The 22,597-nt window shown below is 43.0% G+C and overlaps 1 protein-coding gene across 4 annotated transcripts in view; it reads left to right on the top strand.

The window, feature by feature from the left end:
- ltk (leukocyte receptor tyrosine kinase) overlaps positions 1-22,597 on the top strand; it is a 163,124-nt gene that overhangs the window by 106,165 nt on the left and 34,362 nt on the right. For all 4 annotated transcript variants that reach the window (XM_078406216.1, XM_078406214.1, XM_078406217.1 and 1 more), the window contains 4 exons: positions 661-843; positions 2,515-2,613; positions 3,781-3,933; positions 10,020-10,130. In XM_078406216.1, the coding sequence (XP_078262342.1) occupies positions 661-843; positions 2,515-2,613; positions 3,781-3,933; positions 10,020-10,130 (546 nt within the window). The remainder of the gene's footprint in view (positions 1-660; positions 844-2,514; positions 2,614-3,780; positions 3,934-10,019; positions 10,131-22,597) is intronic.

Raw genomic sequence — 22,597 nt, forward strand, 5'->3', positions numbered from 1 at the left:
TCAGGGGTTATTGGGAAGAAGGCAGGAGAATGGGGTTAGCAGGAAGAGAGAGAGAGGCCATGATTGAATGGCAGAGTAGACATGATGGGCCAAATGGCCTAATTCTACTATCACATGACCTTATGACATCAGGATACAATATGTTTAAGAGGTAGATAAATGAGACAAAAGACAATAGACAATAGACAATAGGTGCTGGAGGAGGCCATTCGGCCCTTCGAACCAGCACCGCCATTCAATGTGATCATGGCTGATCATTCTCAATCAGTACCCCGTTCCTGCCTTCTCCCCATACCCCCTGACTCCACTATCCTTAAGAGTTCTATCTAGCTCTCTCTTGAATGCATTCAGAGAATTGGCCTCCACTGCCTTCTGAGGCAGAGAATTCCACAGATTCACAACTCTCTGACTGAAAAAGTTTTTCCTCATCTCCGTTCTAAATGGCCTACCCCTTATTCTTAAACTGTGGCCCCTGGTTCTGGACTCCCCCAACATTGAGAACATGTTTCCTGCCTCTAACGTGTCCAACCCCTTAACGATCTTATATGTTTCGATAAGATCCCCTCTCATCCTTCTAATAGTTATCCAGTAGATCAGCATGAAAGGGTGCATTGCTTCCCCTCATTATAAACGTCTTTGCTTTGAACTTCTGTTCTGCAGGTGGAGGCGGAGGTTGGAATGATATCACAAAGTTTCCCTGGGCAGGGAAATCTCTCATGGAAGGTGCCAGCGGGGGCAGCGCATGCCCCCGAGCACTGGAAAAGCTAGGGTGGGCAACGCACGGTGGATTTGGAGGAGGTGGTGGTGCGTGTACATCTGGAGGAGGAGGAGGTGGATACACCGGTGAGTCTTATCAACCGCGGTCGTGAGTTATTAAGGTGCTGGAGTTGCATTCGGGAATAAGGATTTAGATTTAGGATTAAGTCATATTCTCCATCTCTGTTTCCTTTCAGTCTTTCTAATTGTGGGTGTGAGAGGTTATGGGGAGAAGGCAGGAGAATGGGGTTAGGAGGGAGAGATAGATCAGCCATGATTGAATGGCGGAGTAGACTTGATGAGCCAAATGGCCTAAATCTGCTCCTATCACTTATGATCTTATGAAATTTCGCTTATTTATCTGCTGAGATGTATCAATGATTTATTTACAGTTGCCATGGTTGACTTTGTACTGGCTTTCCCAGTTCCCTCTTCCCAGTTTCCAGTTGTCACAGCGCCAGTAACATGTGGAAGAATCTACCTTGATCTAGGTTTCAGGAGCAGTGTTTGGATGTGAAGTTCAGTTGAGATCCAATTAACTTCCTTACACACAACGTGGTTTCATAAACCAGCCTAACTCACTGAACCTCAAAATAGAATATGTTGTGGTGAACTTTGCTGTCCTGAGAAAAAAATCTGTAATTCGATTTTCTTGACTGTTATAAACAACGAGGCAATGAGATAAGTTTAGCAAGTAATATTACAACCAAGCTGAAAATTCCGGGATGTTTCCATTCAAATGGCTTCCTTGCTTCCAGCTGAGATAAGTGAACCCTTCTCCGTCATTACTATAATTAAATCATGGGTCGCTGCACTTTTTTGCCCAGTTCCTGTCTCTGCTTCTGAGCATCTGCTCCGGCACAGAGCTGAGAATGGATCTCCGGCTGTGAGGAAACTTGCATAACCGGCCCCTTGGTTTAGTGTTTCTGCCGAAGATCCCCTGTGTGTCTGCCAGCAAGTAATTCTGTACTTTGCTGGATCTGACTCAGCCGTGGTGTTGTTTACACACACTAGGTAACTTCAATAAAATCTGAAACTGATAAGTCGTCAAAATTATCCACATACTACCTCGTTCACACAAGATGTCCTTTACGTGTTGTGTGCAGATAAATACTCTCAATAGTTTTGAAGCACGATCACTGCGGTCGTGGAATTAAAGGGCCACTGCGATTCCCAGAGACGTCACTGAGATAATCACTGGTCTCATGATTCAGTGATGCTGATTGAGAGTTAAATGTTGAGCAAGGCATCAGAGGGAACTTATATAGGAAGGAACTGCAGATGCCTGGTTTACACCGAAGAGAGACCCAAAATGCTGGAGTAACTCAGGCGGCATCTCTGGAGAGAAGGAAGGGGTGTCCACTTCAAAGTCTGAAGAAGGGTCTCGACCTGAAATGTCACCCATTCCTTCTATCCAGAGATGCTGCCTGTCCCACTGGGTTACTCCAGCATTTTGTGTCTCAGAGGGAACTTAATTTTTTTTCTTCAATATGTTGAAAAGGGGATCTTTTCCACGAACCGGGATTCAGTGCAATGTTTCTTTTAACTGATGGGACCTCCAACAATGTGACATTCCCTGAAGCTAGATTATGAGTTCAAATCTCTGAATGTGGGGCCTGACCCACAATATTCTAACCTGGAGATGTGAACTGCCGCACAGCCTAAAACCCCATGAACGGTCCCCTTTAATTTACAGAGTGGCTACACAGGGGTGTAAACAGCAAGCCTGAAGCTCTCGATTCCTGTGCTTTCTTTCAGGTGGGGATGCATCAAAAACTGATCATATTACTGCCGACGGCCAAGACGGAATTTCATTTGTTAACCAAGCTGGAGAGATTTACCTCCACCCATTAGCAGGTAAAGTGAAAGGTCACGCTGCCGATCTGTGCTTTGTTTCCCTATTGACGTGAAGGGCTTATCTTTCAATAAACTCTGATGCTTCTTGAAAAATAGTTCCCACTTATTTTGCTTTGGCTCAGTGTCAGTGTGCAAGGGTTTGACCTGAGAAATGATCACGACTGTCTCCAGTGACCAGGGAAAAGTTCAAGCATAATGGTTGAATTCAAGAGGAACAGGGCTGGATACCCAATGCTTTCAGCCTGAGTCGCTGTCTGATGAGTTAATGGTGGATCAATGATGTAACTGTCCTGACCTGCCAACATCTTTACATCAAAGGTCTTGATCACTGATTTAAAATTAATTTTGGAAGAGAGTTCTACAAATTTGTACATTACCAAACCTTTTACCTAAATAGAATGATTCTAAGGATATTTTCCTTCTTAACCTTCCAGGGGAGAGATTTCCAAGTTACATGAACAATACGTTTATGATAGAATCATAGAACCATAAATTCACATTATGTTAAAGAATTCTTCATAGCTTTCTGTGCCCATATTCGCTCTAAACGGGAGATAGCAGATTATTTCATATTTACTTACCACTTTTTGGCCCATCAAGTCTATGCTGGTCTGAGACCAATCCCACTTACTGCATTTGCGGTCTATCCTATTCTCTCTCTCATGCCCATTTACTCCAGTCTGAACCTCCGACCACCTGTCTACACAAGGTGTAATTCACAGTTGCCTATGAAACCATCAACCCGCACACCTATGTGTTGGATGAAACTAGAGCACCAATGGTGCAGCTGTTAGAGCTGCTGCCTCCCACGTCTGAGGCCCAGGTTCGATCCCGACCTCACATACAGTCTGTGTGGAGTTTGCACATTCTACCTGTGGCCGATGTGGGAGGAAACCAAAGCACCCGGAGGAAACCCACACGGTCACAGGGGAGAACGTACAAACTCCACACGAGGTTAGGATTGAACCAGGGTCTCTGGTGCTGTGAAGCAATGGTTCTACCAGCTGCGTCACAGTGCCGCCCACAAGTATTTTGCAAAACCCCTTGCTCCATCTGAGATTCTTTCCCACTGCTGGATATTCAATGAAATCTACAGAGCTTTCCCTTCTTCCTTCGGTGTAACTTACTGCCAGCAGCGTTATTAACATTATTCTTCTGTGGTCACAGCAATGGAAAGTCATGGAGAGGCAGAAATTCGGATCCATATCAACTGCAGTCATTGTGAGTCAGACAACTGCATTCGGGAGAGAGAGTCCAAGAAGATACTGTGTCTGTGCTTGGGAGGAAAGGTTTTAGCCCAAGATAACGTTAGCTGTACAGGTAGGAACAGATCACGGAACATGTTGCATGTATGATCAGTGTAATCAATGTAATGGTCACTGTCTATTTCAACTCGCTGCGAATCAAGTCGGGCGTTAGAAGTTGCTTTATTGCATTTTAATCATGCTAAAATAGGATTATGAGTCACCCTAACCCTGCCTTTAAAATTCTCTTAAAAATTACAATCTTCCATTGTAAAATTTCCATATCTGCTCTGTTAAGTTTCCCTGTGAAATGAGCCACTCGGGAGCAAATTTGCAGCAAAATTGCGGATGTTCCTATAAGCCATAGAGTAGGGATGATGAAGGATGGGGTAAATTTTGGATGGAATAAAACATTACATAGGGAGGTACTAGGAAGATTGGTAAAACATTAAGTGGCGAAAGCACCTGTCCAGACAAGTACATATTAAATTACTGCATGAGATAAAAAGAGGTGAGTCAAGAAGACTCTCTTCGGAAGGCACAGTGGCACAGCGGTAGAGCTACTGCCTTTCTTCTCTCAAGAGGTAGTGGATACCTGGAATTCTCTGCACATGAGGATGGAGAAGGCCGTACCATTAGATATACTTAAGGCGGAGATAGATAAATAATTGAAAGCTCTAGGAAATGAGGGCCGTAGGGAACTGGCACAAAAGAGGAGTGGAAACCCAGCATAGATCAGCCGTGGTCATATTGGACGGTGGGACAGGATTGAGTGGCCTACTCCTGCTCCTTCTGTTCTTGTGGAATTGGAGAGGCCCAGTCAATCTTCCAAGCAGATACAGATTCAGTGCTAGTGCCTATGGACCAAAGATTACAAATATTACACTTGGTCAAAAAAAGGTGTAACCCTAAAACCAATAGGTACGGACCAATAGTGGAGAAAATTCTAGATAAAATAACCAAAACAAGATTTGCAATCACTTAGATGTGCAATTTGAACAGGGAAAGCCAGCATGATTTTGTTAAAGATCTTGGTTAAGTTTTTTTAATTGAAGTAACAGAGAGGATTGATGAGAGAAGTGTGGTTACATTGAATATATGGCTTCCAAAAGCCAACTGCTAATGTGCTTCGTAGTAGGCTTGTCAATGGAATTGAAGGCCATAGACCAAAAGGGTCTGTCGTGATGTGGGTAAAAAAAATCGACTGTGTAAGAGGGAAGAGTGTTGGCGCGAAAGGTTGCATTGCTGGACTGGCGAAGTGTGCACAGTGGAGATCCCCAAGGCCGACATCAGACCCACTCTTTTGCTAAATGTGTTTTAACTTCTGAGTTTGGGTGTGCAGGGCCCCATTTGCAAAGTCTGCAGGTGACACAAGGCTTGGATGCACAGTGAACTGTGAGGAGGATCGTAACAAACTTCATGAAGATGGAGTGAGCAAATCGTGGTAGTCAGAGGAAATTTAATACCACGACAAGTGACGTGCTCCATTTTGCAGTGCTTCCAGAAAAATGGCATGAGGCAGTATAAACTGAGGAGGACAATTCTAAATGTGGTTTGAGAAAAGAAAGAGATCTGGCAGTTTGTAAACACATGGCTGAGCAGGAAGAAAAAGCGGTTAAGAGATTTGGGGCTTAATAAATGGAGGCACAGAGTGTGAATGCAATGGAGTCACGGTGCACCGTTATAAAAATAGTTTGGCCACACCTGAAGCTTTGTATCAGATCCAGGATGTAAGAGAACTGGAGAAGATGCAATAAAATTTACCAGAGCAATTCCGGGAATGAGGGTGTTTTTAATTATGTTGATGGATGGGAGAAGCTGGAGTTGTTCTCCTTGAAGCACAGCAAGTTAAAAGGGGCTCTGCCAGAGGTATTTAATATCAGGAGCGGTATTAACATTGTTACAGAGAGAATCTGTTCCCATTGGCAGAGGGTCAAGAACTAATGGATGTTGAATGAAAGTGATTAACCAAAGAACCAAAAGTGACGAGAGGAAATATTTTTTCCAAGCAGGATTTTTTTTTTGGAATGCACTACTGGGGAATTGTGGTGTAGGCAGATTGATTTGTAGTGTTCAAAAGGGACCTGGATAAGTCTGCAAAGGAATTTGCAGTGTTATGTGCTGAAGATGAGGAAGTGGGATCAGCAGGATTGCTCTTAGAGGTGGCACAAATTCAACAAACCTATTGCCCTTTCACATTACAACCCTTCTGTGTTACAGTGAGATGCCACATGACACCCGTTTCAAAGCACGCAGTTAGAGTTATAGTCCTGCAGCACAGACATAGGGCCTTTGGCCACCATGACCTTTGTACTATCTATACTGGTAGCGCAGCGGTAGAGTTGCTGCTTTACAGCGAATGCAGCGCCGGAGACTCAGGTTCGATCCTGACTACGGGTGCTGCATTGAAAGGAGTTTGTACGTTCTCCCCGTGACCTGCGTGGGTTTTCTCCGAGATCTTCGGTTTCCTCCCACACTCCAAAGACGTACAGGTATGTAGGTTAATTGGCTGGGTAAATGTAAAAATTGTCCCTAGTGGGTGTAGGATAGTGTTAATGTGCGGGGATCGCTGGGCGGCGCGGACTTGGTGGGCCGAAAAGACCTGTTTCCGCGCTGTATATATATGATATGATATGATATGATATACTAATCCCATTTACAAACTTTAAGGCTTTTATTTTAGAGAAACAGTATGGAAAAACAGGCCTTTAAACCCACCAAGTCCGCACTGACCATCCGTACACCCCGTACACTCGCACCATCCTACACACTAAGGACAAATCTGCATGTCTTTGGAGTGTGGAGGAAACCGGAGCACCCTGAGTAAACCCACGCGGTCACTGGGAGAGCGTGCAAACTCCTTACAGACAGCACCCGAGGTCAGGATTGAACCCGGGTCTCTGGCGCTGTAAGGCAGCAACTTTACTGCTTCAATCTATAAATAAGATCTCACAGGTTCCAGCATTTTGACTGGTTTCTGTGACATTGGCAGCCAGCGTTTAAAGGGGCACACTACAAGACCAACTAGAATGTGGAGAGTGGAAAGTGGAGTGTCCCTTACAGAATTAATGTGGCAGGGATGGTGGTAAGTAAGAGAGTGTTCCCAAGGGTTTAGATGAACCTGGAGTCTGTTGATAGACTGGCCTGCATGTTCTATGTGCAAGGGGAGCCCACAGAGAACCACCAGGATTACAGCAGGTTGCCAGGGAGCTTTCTGAAAGGAGTAATACTGTAAACTGCATGAGACTAGTCTGTGAACACCCACACCTCAGGGAACCATTTACCAACTCCCCAGAATGAATAAAAGACGAAGTCTTCTCCCTTTGAGTCCTACTAGGAACATAGAAACATAGAAAACAGGTGCAGGAGTAGGCCATTCAGCCCTTCGAGCCAGCAAGGCCATTCAATGTGATCATGGCTGATCATCCAAAATCAGCACCCCGTTCCTGCTTTTCTCCCCATGTCCCTTGATTCCGTTAGCCCTACGAGATACTTTATATCTAACTCTCTCTTGAATACATCCAGTGAATTGTCCTCCACTGCCTTGTGTGGCAGAGAATTCCACAGATTCACAACTCTCTGGGTGAAAAAGTTTTTCCTCATCTTACTCTGGCGAACACAGCAGTGAACAGCCAACTGTGAGGTGTGGCAGGGTCATGGCAGCATCCTGGGGTAATTCTGAGACAAGGAAGCTGAGAGCGACTTGTAACTTTGACTTCCACACGCAAAGCAGTCCATATTCACATGAGAGGGTGTGTTTGACGTTGCAGGAGGCCCTCTGTAAAATCAGTGAGAGCAATGGGCAGAGCTGCGTGTGGTTAGCGTGATGGAGAGAGGTTTAACGTGGTCATTGAGGTTCCGTACGGCCTGTGCCATGGAAGGCATGCTGTGAATATACAGTATAATGGATGGGTTGTTGCAGTGGATGGCACATTCTATATGTGTAGGAAGGAACTGCAGATGCTGCAGTTTACACCAAAGATGGACACAAAATGCTGGAGGAACTCAGTGGGGCAGGCAGCATCTCTGCAGAGAAGGAATAGGTGACCCAAAACATCACCCATTCCTTGTCTCCAGTACAATCTATATGGTCAGTGTAATGACGAGACGTTCTGTGCAGCCAGTGTTAAGAGAGGTGTGCTCTGTGTTGTCAGTGTTATGGATGCGAAGTTCGGTCTGATCAGTGTAGTGAATGGCATGTTCCGTAAGGGCGGTGAAATGAATGGGATGCTCTACAGACTAGTGTAATGGATATCATGGTCTAAATGGAGGTGAATGGCATATTCTGTGTGGCTAGTGTTATGGATGGCCTGCACTGCATGGTTAGTATAATGGATGGCATGCTGTGTATGGTCAGTATTATGAATGGCATGTTCTGTATGGGCAGTATAATGGATGGCATGCTGTGTACGGTCAGTATTATGAATGGCATGCTCTATATTTACACTGAAAGGAATGGCATGCTCCATGTGATCAGTATAATGGATGATATAATATGCATGACCAGTGTTATGAAAGTGTTATGTGCTCTGCATCGTTAGTGTTATGAATATCCTATTGAACATAGCCAGTGTAATGGAAAGGATTTTCTGTATGCTTGGTGTACTGGAAAATATGTTCTCTGCATGGTTATTACAATGAAAGAGATGCTCTGAAATAGATAGAATACAATATATATTCAATGTAATGAAAGGAATCGACATGGTCCATGAAATGGGTGCAGTACTCTGACCATAGTAGCAGGCAGATGAGTGTAGATGGTTTGATGTGTATGAGGCCCTCTGTCAGGTCAATGAAATCACTGTGGTGCTCTATGTGGTCAGAGTGGTGGAGGGGAAATTCAACATGGTCAGAGAAATGCACAGAATGTTCTCTGCCACCACTGTAATGGGAAAGGTCCTCTGTATTTTCACCGTTAAATATAGGGTGAAGGTCAACATAATGAACAAGGGTTTTGTTATATCATTTGGTAAATTAGAGCTAGTTTTTCCTCTGGTCCCTGGTTGAACACAATCTTGTTCATAATTTAAAAGGTGATTTAAATATTGATGACGAGTGGCTCAATTTCTCTTTTGTCCAATTGTAACAAATGATTTAGTTTTGTTAGGAATTGGATAATGAATAGAGGTTTACGTCCTCCTTACTGAGTCTGTGCTACAATAGGCAGTGAGGTACGACAAGGGTGACCACTAGCAAATAATAGTCAGGACTGCACGTAATATATGCTGGAAACTGGATTGTAGCGCACCAGGTTATTTTGAGTGCTAATTGACCTAATCAATGAAATATGAAAAACATTTAAAAATAGGGACTTTATTTGAATTGCACTAAGCCTGTACATCTTGCTGCGAGTTTTCTGCCATCCAGCTTATTAATGCACAGGCAATCCCAGATGCATGCAGTTACCACCAAGAGCATGCAATGTCCTTCTGGGAACTCCTTGGCTAATTTTTAATTGCATATGCTGTTCATAGACCACTCACGCAGTGGACACCTGGGTGATCTTTGTGACTTAAAAGGGCCTGACTCATGCATACCTTTAAGGTGGTTAACTTTCCTATGTGTCCTGAACCTTCCCCGGCTACCCCAAACTCCTTGCTTCCACTGGAGCAAGTCCATCAGAGTGATTTGCACTCAACCACCAATTTCCTACACACGCCCAATTGGCCTGCCTCCCATGGCTCCCAAACATCACCGTGCACCCACTTCCGCCCATCAGTCAAACACATCTACCTCCATGACTTCCCTGTCTATCCACCCACTATCCACATCCCCTAACCCTATGCAAGCAATCCAACCCGTTGCTAATCTCTACCCTTACACATCCTTATTATCTCCCCTGCCTCACTGTTCTTTGGACCGTTCTCCCCTATGATCACCTGGTTCTGACTCTGGTCTGACCCCAGGCTTACCTGATGACCTCCCTGAAATTGTGGCCTTAAACAGTGTCTTGAGTCACATGTTTTTTTAAGGAGGTGACCAATTCTGAGCAAGTAATGGTTTTCCAATACTGCCGACCTATTGTTTATGACTGTTTATTGGCAGACTGTATACCCATTAACATCACAAGTGGAAGTTGTGGTGTACTTCAAACAGTCTGAGAATGGAATGTTAGTTGTGAGTGAATGAAGTCTAGATTAATTTTTGTTTCTTTGTCTACAGTTCCCGGAGGCGCCATCCCAGAAGGCCATCTTCCCTCCTCCCTCATAATTGCCGTGGTTACGTCCACTATTGTTACTGGAGTAGTTCTAACCTGTGCTGGACTTGCTCTCAGTAAGAATTTCATTAAACTTTGTACTACACAGCTCCCTTCTCAACCAACATTTAATAAGCTATAAGCTCAGGAGAATTTTTAAAAAATGTTTAAATTGCTGTCAATAGTTGCTTTTTTCCAATCGTGCCTCATGGTGTATTCTTAATACTTCATCGAAAACATCTAAGCAACAGCTTCACTGCTTTCGTATGCCCCTATACATGATACAAACTAGTGAAGGAAATCAATAATGCAAGCTGTGTCAGTGTAAATATTTGTGTCATATGGCTCTAACTATAACACCATCCTGTGCTTGTAATGTAGAGTGGCTGGGCTATTCTTATCTGTACCAGTGTTGGTTACCTAAATACTGCAGTTTAGCAAACCAATGCTGCATTTCTCCAAGTCTGTGGGGTATCAGAAAGTAGGACAACACTTAAAAAAACAGTTTTAAACACACTGACATATCGCAGGAGCTTTTATAGGAGTGTGTCGGGTAAATCCTGCTGAAACATAGAAGGGAGTTTTAAGGAGAGGTAACCAAATAGGTAAACAAAGAGTGAAAAACAAACGGCTGGAGGAACTCAGCGGGTTGAGCAGCATCTGTGGTCGAGGAGAGGGCTGTTTTTTATGGTCCAGATTCCAGCATTGTAGTCTCTTGTTTCTTCACTTGGTCAAATAAGTCCGTTTTAAGGAGAATATTTAAGGGAGGGAGAGGCAAAAGAGAAGTAGTGATTTAGGCGGGGGAATACCCGAGGTTAGGGCCTGGATAACTTAAGGCATGTGCTACCTGTGGGGAAGTGGCCACAACTAGAGGAATGCATTGGTTTTAACTATTGTAGCTTTAGAAGAAGCTACAGACAAAAGGGAGGAGCTGAAGAGCACTGAACATATTGATGCGCAGGCACTGATGAACAGGTCAGTGAGCAGAAGGATGATAGACGCATATGGTACCGTAGTGGAACAGATAGGATGAAAAGAGGAAGTGCAATCAAACTTATCTCTCCAGTCCTCTGTATTTCACATACTGTCCACTTATATATCAACTATCATGTTCTTGCTTATTCTACCTTGCCTGGCAGATTATTACAAACATATAGTATTCTTTATGTAAAACTAAACATATTGTCATGATTTCAAATTTACCTTTCACAATTTTTTTTCTTTGCCTATTATACTTGTTTGAATTTTTTAAAGTAGTAATCTGACTTTGCCATTGAAGATTTTTTTAAAATTCCGTCTTAAATGTGTTATTTTAATATAGGGTACTTGATTCGTTATAGGATGTAGGGGCAAATGAAGTCTGTTCAGCCCCTCGAGTATGATTTGCCATTAATAAATGGATTATGGCTTATCCATATCTTAATTCCAGCCTTGGTTCCATAATGCTTAATGCTTCTCCACCATCAACCTATCAGTCCTAGTTTTAAGGGAAATTTGGACTGTTTTTGGGAGTGAGATTTCCAGGTATTCACCGAATTACTGCTAACTTTCTGCTCTCGTTTACACCATTTATTATTTCAGCTAACCTTGTGTAATCAACAACCTAGGATAAAGCTCTTTATTCTTTAAAGTTATTGAAAAATACAATAACAAGCTGAAACCTGGGGTACATTATCAGTCGCACTTCATCAATTATCCTGAAAGTGGGCGCAAAAAGCTGGAGTAACTCAGCGAGTCAGGCAGCATCTCTGGAGAAAAGGAATAGGTGACGTTTTGGGTTGAGACCCTTCAATTATCCTTTCTGATTCCTCTACCTTCTAACGAATCTTTACCCATATCTAATGGAAGGTATATAATTCCACACAAGTCATCTTTCTTACTTGGTTTCTGAGCTTATGTTTAATTTTCCCTTTTCCCAGTAATTTGCACCCCACCCCTCCCCTTCTCCTGCCCATTGGGGTGTCATTCCACTGCCGCCAAAGGTCCCTACACATCCACCTGTAGCTCACATAAAAGGAAAAGCAAGTGCAGGCCAAGTGTTTGACAGTTATACAGTGAAAAACTGAGGCCCCAGATGGGTCCTGAACCTGATCTCTTTCCCCTGTACAATGATAATGTGCTAATTCTCCCCACAGGGATACATGAGATGGGCATCATCATTTTCCACACCCTTACTTCATAAGCTTCAATATCTGATCCCGTAATGCATGGCACATTACTATAAGCACAGAACAGTAATAGAACATGGGATTTGTCCAGTCAGGACATCCTTTCATTATTAAATAGCTACAAAGATATATGAACAACGACGCTGAATCAGGCATTCCATTCATCATATTCTTGTTTCATTTGTTGTTACATGCTGCTACTTACATAGCTCTTCTATTTCGTGGTTTGTATCAATGTCAGTTGAGTACATGTGTGGGAACGAACTGCAGATGCTGGTTTACACTGAAGATAGACACAAAATGCTGGGGCAACTCAGCAGGACAGGCAACATCACTGGAGCGAAGGAATGGGTGAAGTTTCGGGTCCAGCTGGACAGACAACATCTCTGGAGAGAATATAGTCTGAAGAAGGGCCTCAACCCGAAACGTCACCCATTCCTTCTCTCCAGAGATGCTGCCTATCCCGCTGAGTTACCCCAGCATTTTGTGTCCATCTTCAATTCAGTACATGGTTGCTGCAAAGTATTTGCTCTTGTATCCCATTGAATATGGCTGTCACAGTGCAAAGAATTGCTGTGAAGCAGAGCTCTGGATTAATTGTACCCATTATCTCTTAACAAAAGTGTCAGTTTTAGTTGTGACTCTTTCTTCCAACAGAATCTATATTTGGCCCAGTTTATTGGGTGAGGGTTCAATGCTCCATTCTAACGTTTTTCAGTTTGGGCTTCATGCTTGGATTTTTGTAACACTGAAGATGCCTGTCGTCTCAGGTTGCAAAGTTAGCCTTTCTCCCACACAAGGAAATCCATTGTATTCTTCTCTATGGCGGGTACAGTTTAAACATAGTCCTTTCTGCTTTAGAATAATGGCAACAATTCAAATATCTCTAACAGTGCAAAATATCTTGAGGCGTCATGTAACATGAAGAACACAGTTTCATCTTCACTTTCTTTTCTATATCATTGCTTTAGGTTACTGAATCACCAAGTACCTTTGTGGTGCATCTGATCGCCAGATGAGGGTCAGATTGGATCCCCCTATTGCGTTTCCATTTGCCTCGCTTGCTGATCTGCTGGAGAATTTCACCTCTTTCCATCGCTCCACCACTCTGTAGCCACCACACGCAGCCCTTGTCCATCTGAACTAATCTCATGTTTCGCCCTAGTTCCTGCCCATTGGCTTCACCCATTCACAAAGTGAGTGATAACGATACATCGCTCCTTTCTCCCCACTCAACCATAGCATTACTAGAATTCCTGAACAGGTTCCCAAGGATTGCATGTGTAGGAAGGAACTTCAGATGCTGGTTTAAACCAAAGATGGACACAAAATTCTGGAGTAACTCAGAAGGACAGGCAACATCTCTGGAGAGAAGGACCTACGCGATCTCCCAGTTGCCAAAAACTTGAATTCCCTTTCCCATTCCCACACTGACCTTTCTGTCCTCGGTCTCCTCTGTTTTCAGAGTGAGGATAAATGCAAATTGGAGGAACAGCATCTCATATTTCGCTTGGGCAGCCTACAACCCAGTGGTATGACTATTGATTTCTCTAACTTCAGGTAACCCCTGCATTCCCTCTCTCTCTATCCCTCCCCCACCCAAGTCACACCAGCTTCTTGTTCTCACCTAGTAAACAGCTAACAATGGCTTGTTTTTTTGCATATCTTTCTTGCAATGGTTACTTTTTTGCATATCTTTCATTCATTTGTTCCATATCTCTCTCTACATTCCCGTCTATATCTCTCGTTTCCTTTTCCCCCAACTCTCAGCCTGAGGAAGGATTTCGACCCGAAATGTCACCCATTCCTTCTCTCCAGAGATGCTGCCTGTCCCGCTGAATTACTCCAGCATCTTATGTCTATCCCAAGGATGGCAATTCTCTGCATCCTTTGATCTGTGACATTAGATAGGATACAGAAAGGGATGCTTTGGTGTAGAATAGCTTAAGTTGATTTGAATTTGTTTATTTGTAGATTTATTTCAAATCAACTGTGAACTGTGATGTAACATTCTGGTACACACATTAGTGTTACTGTGTATCAGTTGCTATTTGAGTCAGCCATAGAGTTGTGGCCAATGACAAAATCAGCTTGATTTAAAAGAAGCTGGTTGCAAACTTGTCAGAGACAAGGATTCTGAACAACGAGACCTCCTCTAACACAACTCCAAGTAGGTAGGCTAAACGCTGGGGGAGTCAGCAGAATTTGGGCCTGAAAGAGCTGTCTGAATTTCATAACTTTCTTATTACTTGACTGACAAATGCAAAGATCATACTTGTTCAAAGTGACAAATTCTTAACTGGATTCTTTGATTACTTAAGGGTGTAGATATAGTGTGAGCTTATCTGGATTGATGTGGAGAAGGAAAAATTGTATTCTACCCCAGCGGAAGTGGTACAGCGGTAGAGTTGCTGCCTTACAGCGCCAGAGGCCAGGGTTCGCACCTGACTACGGGTGCTGTCTGTAATAGTGTTTGTACGCTCTCCCCGTGACCACATGGGTTTTGCCAGGGTGCTCTGGTTTTCCCCCACACTCCAAAGACATACACGTTTGTTCGTTAATTGGCTTCGGTAAAGATCATAAATTGCCCCTAGTGTGTTGGATAGTGCCAGTGTATGGGGATCTCTAGTCAGCGCGGATTCAGTGGGCCAAAGGGTCTGTTTCCGTGCTGTACCTCTAAAAAAAATGTATTGTTATGTTTGTGGGCAATGACTGTGGCTGACAAGAGTTGTTTAACTTTCCCCATTCTTTTTGGTCCATCTGCAAACTTTGACACTGTTGGCTATGCAGATCTCTCCAACAAATCATTGCTCAGCTGCAGGGGACCAAATTTGGTTCTGTTCCTAGTTACCTATTTGTATGCAAAGAATCGCCAGTAATGGCCGCCCTGCCCTCTCCTATACTATCCTCCTATTTACATGCTGCCGTTCAGTGATATAATCAGAAACACCTTGTTTCCCACAAGTGTGCTGATGACATCCAACTTTACTTCACCACTGCCACTCTTAATGAACAATAGACAATAGGTGTAGGAGTAGGCCATTCGGCCTTTCAAGTCAGCACCGCCATTCAATGTGATCATGGCTGATCATCCACAATCAGTACCCCGTTCTTGCCCTCTCCCCATACCCCCTGACTCCGCTATCATTAAGAGCTCTATCTAACTCTCTTGAAAGCATCCAGAGAATTGGCCTCCACTGCCTTCTGAGGCAGAGAGTTCCACAGATTTACAACTCTGAGTGAAAAAGTTTTCCCTCATCCCCGTTCTAAATGGCCTACCCCTTATTCTTAAACTGTGGCCCCTCGATCTGGACTCGCCCAACATTGGAAACATGTTTCCTGCCTCTAGCATGTCCAATCCCTTAATAATCTTATATGTTTCGATAAGATCCCCTCTCATCCTTCTAAATTCCATTGTATACAAGGCCATCTAAATTCCAGTGTATACAGGCTGTCCTTTGATTTGTCAGACTCAGAAATCGCTGAGTTGACTTTTTCTCCAGTTATATGTTGAGAAAACTGAAGCCTTTAACATTGGCTCCACTTCACATAATACAACCGAGGAGGATAAGGAGATAATAAATAGAGGTACTTGCATTTACGAGCATCCTGGATAGAATAAATAGGAGGAGCTTTCTTCCCATGAGGGGAGGGACACAAACTAAAGGGCATAGATTTAAAGGAATTGTTGGATTAAAGGGACAATGACAGCTGCAGTCTGGAACACTCTGCCTGAAAGGAAGATCAATGTAGAAACCTTCAACTCATTTAAACAGTACTTGGATATGCTCTTGAAGGGTAGTAACCTGCAGGGCCAATGGTCTCATGCAGAGAGGTGGGATTGGGTTGGACAGTACTTTTTTGACCAGATGGACTGAATACCTTCTCCTGTGCCATAAACTGTCAATGAATCTTCGATTTCTATGGTTTTACAAACTCCATTTGCTATCAATGGATGGATATATGTCTCTTGCTATTGTGCAGTCAATGCCAGGTTCAACAACTAGTTGCACATCTGCTCCATCAGCAAATTGCCTTTCCACCTCCAAAGCGGTCCCCATTTCCAGCCCTGTCTTGGCAACTCAAGCTCACAGCCCCTGCTCCCTCTCGGCTGCTGCAATGATCTAGTGTCTACCCTCCCATCTGCTTTGTTGCTCAAACTCAGGATCATCTAATTCCAGTGCCTGTATCCTAACTCAGTTCAACTCCTACAACAACCCAGTGCTTGATGATTAACGCTGGTCCCACAGTGATCTCTGAGTTCAACTCCCTCCATTCTACTCCTTTTCTCTGTATCCACAATCTCAATACTCCTCCATTTTGGGCATCCCTAAATGTAATCATTCCATTATTATTGGCCATGCCATTGGTTTACTTTGTCCTAATCTAAATTTCCTCCTTAATCCTTTTCACCTTCAGTGCCTTTAATCCTCATTTCATATGTCTCTTTAAACCTCAGAGGTTTTTGGTCATCTGTCCTATTTCCACAATGTTTCGCTGTAAATTCGCTCCTGTGAAGTGCCTTGGAACATTTTATGGGATTTAAAACACGTTAAAAATGCAAGTTGTTGTTCTCCTTGTAGTGAGTAACTTTTAATATATTATAAAGGTATTGCAAGTGGTAATTGAAACCAGACCCATGTGCCCTCCATAGCCATCCATAGACAGTCTGAGTTTCTGGGTATTTTTAGATGCTGTACTTTATTCCTGTGCAATACTATTGCCAATAAGTGAAATGACTGAACAAATTGGTTAATTTTACATCTAAGAGAAAAGAATGGAGCAGAACCTAACCCTTTCCACGTTCCAAATATTCCTCAAGTAATTATTTAAGATGTCTTGAGGCTAAGTGTGAACCACAGGAACGGTTTTATGGGATCTTGGTTTAATATCTCAGAGCCCCATTGAAGGTTGATCAAGTCATATGATCAAGTCTTGGAGTGCAGTAACTCCACATTATAGTGCTCCTGAGCTAATTAGGCATTTGCTAACATCGCATCTGTCAAAAGGGAAATTGATGAATTAAACGGAAAAAAAGAAGCAAAAGGATGGAGCTAAATGAAAAGTTCTTTCAATGAGCCAGCCCAGATGTGGTAGTCTGCATGCCTGAATGGCCTCTTGTTGTATAAGATTCAACATAATAAAATAGAATGGGAATTACTATTATGGTATAATCTCAAAGAAAAGTGTCTCCACTTATGATAAATCATCAAAATTAACATTCTTCATTTCTGACCTGATCCTCCACGTTGCATTTGTCTCTTATTATTAAGTGCTAACTTAACATTTATTTATCATGCGCCTCAATGGTTACATTTAAAAATTGAGAATATGCATAAACTTGTATAACTGATTGTTCTCCACGTATCAGTGCCCCACCTGAGACTGGCTGATTGAACACAAAGCAGGAACCATTTTGGTCTCTATTGCTTCAGTTGATGGCTTTATTCTGATTTGCCATTATGGAGTGTTAACAGCCATAATGTGAAAGCATATCGGCATAATCACCATTGTATTGTCTTTGACATCATCACAACTGCGTTAGAGGCATAGAGCTGTACAGCACAGACACAGGCCCTTTGGCCCACCTTGTCAATACTGACCAATTTGCTTAACCCAGGTAGTGCCACTTGCATTCCCAAACTTTTCCTATCAATGTACCGGTTTGGTGTTTTTTAAATGTTGTAATTGTTTTTGCCTCTACTACGTCCCCTGGCAGCTCGTTTCATGTATAGCCCACCCTCAGGGCTCTTTTAAATCTTAACATATGCCTTCAAATGCTTTACTTTCCTACTATGGAGAACAGATGGTGAATTTTCACCTTAGCTATGTTCCTCATGACTTTGCATAACGCTATAAGGTCACACCTCATCCTCCAATGCTCCAGGAAAAGAAGACCCAGCTTATCCTTCCTCTTCTTGTAGCTCAAACCCTCCAGACCCAGTCACATCCTCATAAATCGTCTTTGCACCCTTTTCCAGTTTAATGGCATCCTTCATATATCAGAGGGACCAGGACTGAAAGGTGTACCCTAAATGTGGGCCTTACCAACGTCTTGTGCAGCTGTAACATGACATCCCAACTCCTGCAGTCAATACCCTGATCGATGAAGGCAAGCATGCCAAATGTCACCTTCACCACCCTGTCCACCTGTGTTGCCACCTTCAAGGAACTATGTACCTGAATCTCTAGGTCTCACTCTTCTACAGCACTCTCGAGGATACTACCTTTTACTGCGTAAGTCTGGCTCTAGTTTGTCCTACCAAACTGTAACTCACATTTATCTGAATTAAACTTCATCTGCTATTCCTCAAGCCATTGACTTAGTTGATCAAGATTCTTTTGTATTTGTAGATAATCTTCTTCACTCTCCGCCATACCACAAATGCTAACGTCATCAGCAAACTTAGTAACCATTCCGCCTACATTCACATCCACATTATTAATGTAAATAATGGACAGTGGTGAACCAGCACCGATCCCTGTGGTACACACCTTGTACAAGTCTTGACATCATCACCACTGCCTGTGACTTTCCCATAGTCCTCCTTGTCCTTTATATTACTTTTAATAACATTGGTGCTGTTTTGGCATCAATACTATTGTCAAACATCTACAACTACCTTCCACCTTCCTCCTCAATGAAAAAGGATTACATTGAATTAACTATTTATCTTGACTGATCCATTCCTCACATTTCTAACCAAGGTAACAATCTTTATAGTTCAATACCAATTCTCTAGCCTGTTTGAACTATGGCTCCACAATCTGTAAATTTGAACTTAATTCAGCTGGCTTTAAAAAATTTAACCTGCAGTGAATTTCTGCAGAGCCTGTGATACATTGTCAAGTGTGCATTGTGTCTTCCAGAAGAGGCAAATAAAGGCTCACTAGAAAATGCTCCTCGTGTCTGGTGCAATTATTTAAGTGCTAATGTACCAGTACTAAGTTGTGTTGAGTGGAAAATGTGTTGTGTAGGCTTCAGCTTGGGAAGGGAATGGGTCAGGTGCAAGCCACCCTCACCTTGAACATTGCTGCTTCTCGAAATGCAACATTCAGGTAAGTATCGTATCAACACTTGACTGTATCTTAAACAAGCTTCAGGTTCTTTATTTTGAATGCCCAAAGAGCTAGCCTTCCAGTTCTTGTGTGAGACAGGATACCTACACCTGCATAGTGGCCACTGGCTTAATTATTCCTTCCCTTTTTTCACTTAAATTTGTGAAGTCTGGGAATTGACTGTTGTTAGCAAGGCCAATGTTCATGTTGAGGGTCGGATTCAAAAATCAGGACATTGCGCCATCTTTTATCAGATGGAGTGGAAGCGCCAAGAATGGATTTATCAGCTTCAGTGAGTCAGACAAGGAATGAACAGAAATTTAAGGAGTGAGTCTAGAGTCAACATACAATGGATATAATTCCAGCTTTAAGTCATGCCGTCATACTTCAAGAAGCACCCACATCAAATTCCATTAGGATTAAGGGGACGTAGATGGGAAGGTGACTTTCAGGAGGTCGGAAAAGGTTGGTGATGGTGTCGCTGCCTCTTGCACTTGGCTTATTTTTCTATCCATTTTGCAGTGAAGGCATTTACTCAGTAAACTTGCAACTTCAATTTCAGCCTCCAGTAGAGTGCTGGCTGCCCATTTGGCTATGAGGAATCCTGTAGTTCAGTCCAAGCCCTTCTAATTCAGATGTTACCATGGAAGCAATTTCCAGCATACATATTAAATACTGATCTGCATAAGGATTCGCAGTGGATTACCAACCCCATTGATCCCTCCTCTCCCCAACCCTAAAGCAAATTTTCTCTCGGCACATTTCTCTTGAAGTCAAAACTACAAGATCGCGCCACTAAGTCTCTGCTTCACATGAAGGCAGGTGGCTTACTGTATAATGGGCATAAGTTCCTGCCTGGGGTCAGTATTTCTATAGCTTATTGCTATATATCTGATCATTGCTTCAGTCAGTTGATCAGAGCAGCTCTTAATCCATCTTGTATTGCATGGTGCAAGAAGGAACTGCAGATGCTGGTTTACACTGAAGATAATCACAAAATGCTGGAGTAATTCAGCAGGACAGGCAGCATCCCTGGAGAAAAAAAATGGGTGATGTTTCAGGTCAAGACCCTTCTTCAGACTGAGAGTCGGGGAGAGGGAGTCTAGAGATATGGAAGAGTAAGGAGTGAAAACAACATATCAGAGCAGATAGCATTGTCTGCTTTGATCTGCCGTTTTCACACCTTACCCTTCCATATCTCTAGACTCTCTCGTATTGCATTACACTGTGTTTTCCTTTAAAAAGTGGATTGAGATTAGACTACTTAAGCTGTGCCTCAGTGATCTATTTGTGAAATTAAGGTGAATCTTTAGGAAAGACTAAATGTGTGAAGTCAATTCTGAACTGTGGGTAGAAATGTAATAGAATGTGATGAAATTGGTAAAACTGGCATTTTCCTACCATCTAAACCTTCCTTTGGATATCCATGATGCACAGTGATTTCTCAAGGAAGGACTGATAACTCATTGACTAGTAATCAAGTTCCAGCCAAGACTTTAAGTTTAATGCCTTTGCTTCCCAGTTCCTGATGAGGTGGGTAGATTTTTGGTTCTGTTATCACAAGCCTGTTCAACAGGTTACGCTCTAAACTTTCGGTTTAAGCCTAAACCCTTTGCCCTGATGCTTTAGATCGCAGTGAAAATGTTGAATTTAAACCGGTGTAGTGAGTGAAATTCATAATGTAAATCTGTCTTTGGATGTATTCACATACAGTAGCTGTTAAAGTGGGGTCAACTTCAGTTGGGTTCATTTTGTTTTTTGTTTCCTGTCTTAGCTGAGTTTCATTTTTCTTCCATTTTCTCTGACCAACTGTGAGCTGGACTGCAGCAGACAGTGGACGTATTTTGGGGTTATGAATTTAGTTGAGAGATGAGGTTGGGGGTCACAGAATTCACAGTGTAATTGTCACATGGCTTCCCTCCTGCCTGCCCTAGTTTTCCCAGAGGAGCTGCTTTATAGTTCAATACCAATTCTCTAGCCTGTTTAAACTATGGCTCCACAATCTGTAAATTTGAACTTAATTCAGCTGGCTTTAGAAATTTTAACCTGCAGTGAATTTCTGCAGAGCCTGTGATACATTGTCAAGTGTGCATTGTGTCTTCCAGAAGAGGCAAATAAAGGCTCACTAGAAAAAGGCTCCCTGAATTCACAGGATAGTTGTCACAGTTTTCCTAGTTTGCTCCAGTATTGGCAAAGCTGGTTTATTCCAGGCATCCCAGTATTCCCGGGACTGCCCAATCCCAGGGTCATCCAGCCAGCTTGTCCTAGCCTTGGCCCAGCATTCCCAGAGATGATTATATACCCATATATTTTTTCGTATTCTCTTACGAAGCAGGAGGCCATTCGGCTCATCAAGTCTGTGTTGTTTCACCGAAACTCCCGTCAGTTGCATTCCCCGACATATTTCCCCGTATCTATTCTCTCCGACATGTTTATCAACTCCCCCCCTGATTCTCCAGGCATCTGCCTCCAGGAGGGGTAATTCAATTATCCGACCAACATGTGGAATGCATTTGGAATGTGGGAGGAAATCGGAGCGCCCAGGGGAAAACACAGAAACCCAGGGATACCATGCCAATTCCACATAGGCAGCACTAGAAGTCAGGAACTAACCCAGGTTGCCGGAGCTGTTAGGCAGCAGCTCTACTGGCTTTGCCCATGAGATGTTTTTTCTCCCTGCTATTTCTCTGAATTGGTTTTGATCTTTAGAAGATTTTGTGCCAAAATATCTTGGGGTTATTGCTCCCCGGAACAGTTGCTGGATTGAAGAATTGTTGAGAAGCAGAAATGAACAAAATAAAATGCACATTATGATGTATCCAAAATGCATCCCAGAGTGATCCTGTGAATTGTAATTACATGATATCAGGCAGCAGAGCGTATTCTTGTTCAGTAATTTCCGAAATTAGGAGGCAAGGAGGTCCAGATCCATTGCAGCAGGAAATAGTTCTGCTAAAGTGGGGTCTGGCTCTAAGAGGATGAAGCATTAGGGAGATGTGGTAGAGGATCTGGTCGAGTGATCCACTTAGGAATCCTAGGTAGAGGATCTCCATGGAGAGCAGGTAAGAAGATTTCACAAACAAAGCTGTCATTTACTCTCTCGTTACAATTGCTGCATTTATCTGATTTCATTTGCTCCGGCTGACTTCTCCCACCTGGGCATTTTCCGAACCCTAGCAGTTCGTGTTGTGGGGCATGAGGGACGTGCTCTTCTTGGACATCCCAATGACGTTTGCAGAGGCAAAGGTTTGTTTGAGTTCTCTTCTCTGGATCAAGTGGAAAGTATGAATCCTGCACGCCAAGTTTCATCGCTGGTC

Source organism: Rhinoraja longicauda, chromosome 10 (assembly GCF_053455715.1).
Source record: "Rhinoraja longicauda isolate Sanriku21f chromosome 10, sRhiLon1.1, whole genome shotgun sequence".
NCBI lineage: Eukaryota > Metazoa > Chordata > Chondrichthyes > Rajiformes > Arhynchobatidae > Rhinoraja > Rhinoraja longicauda.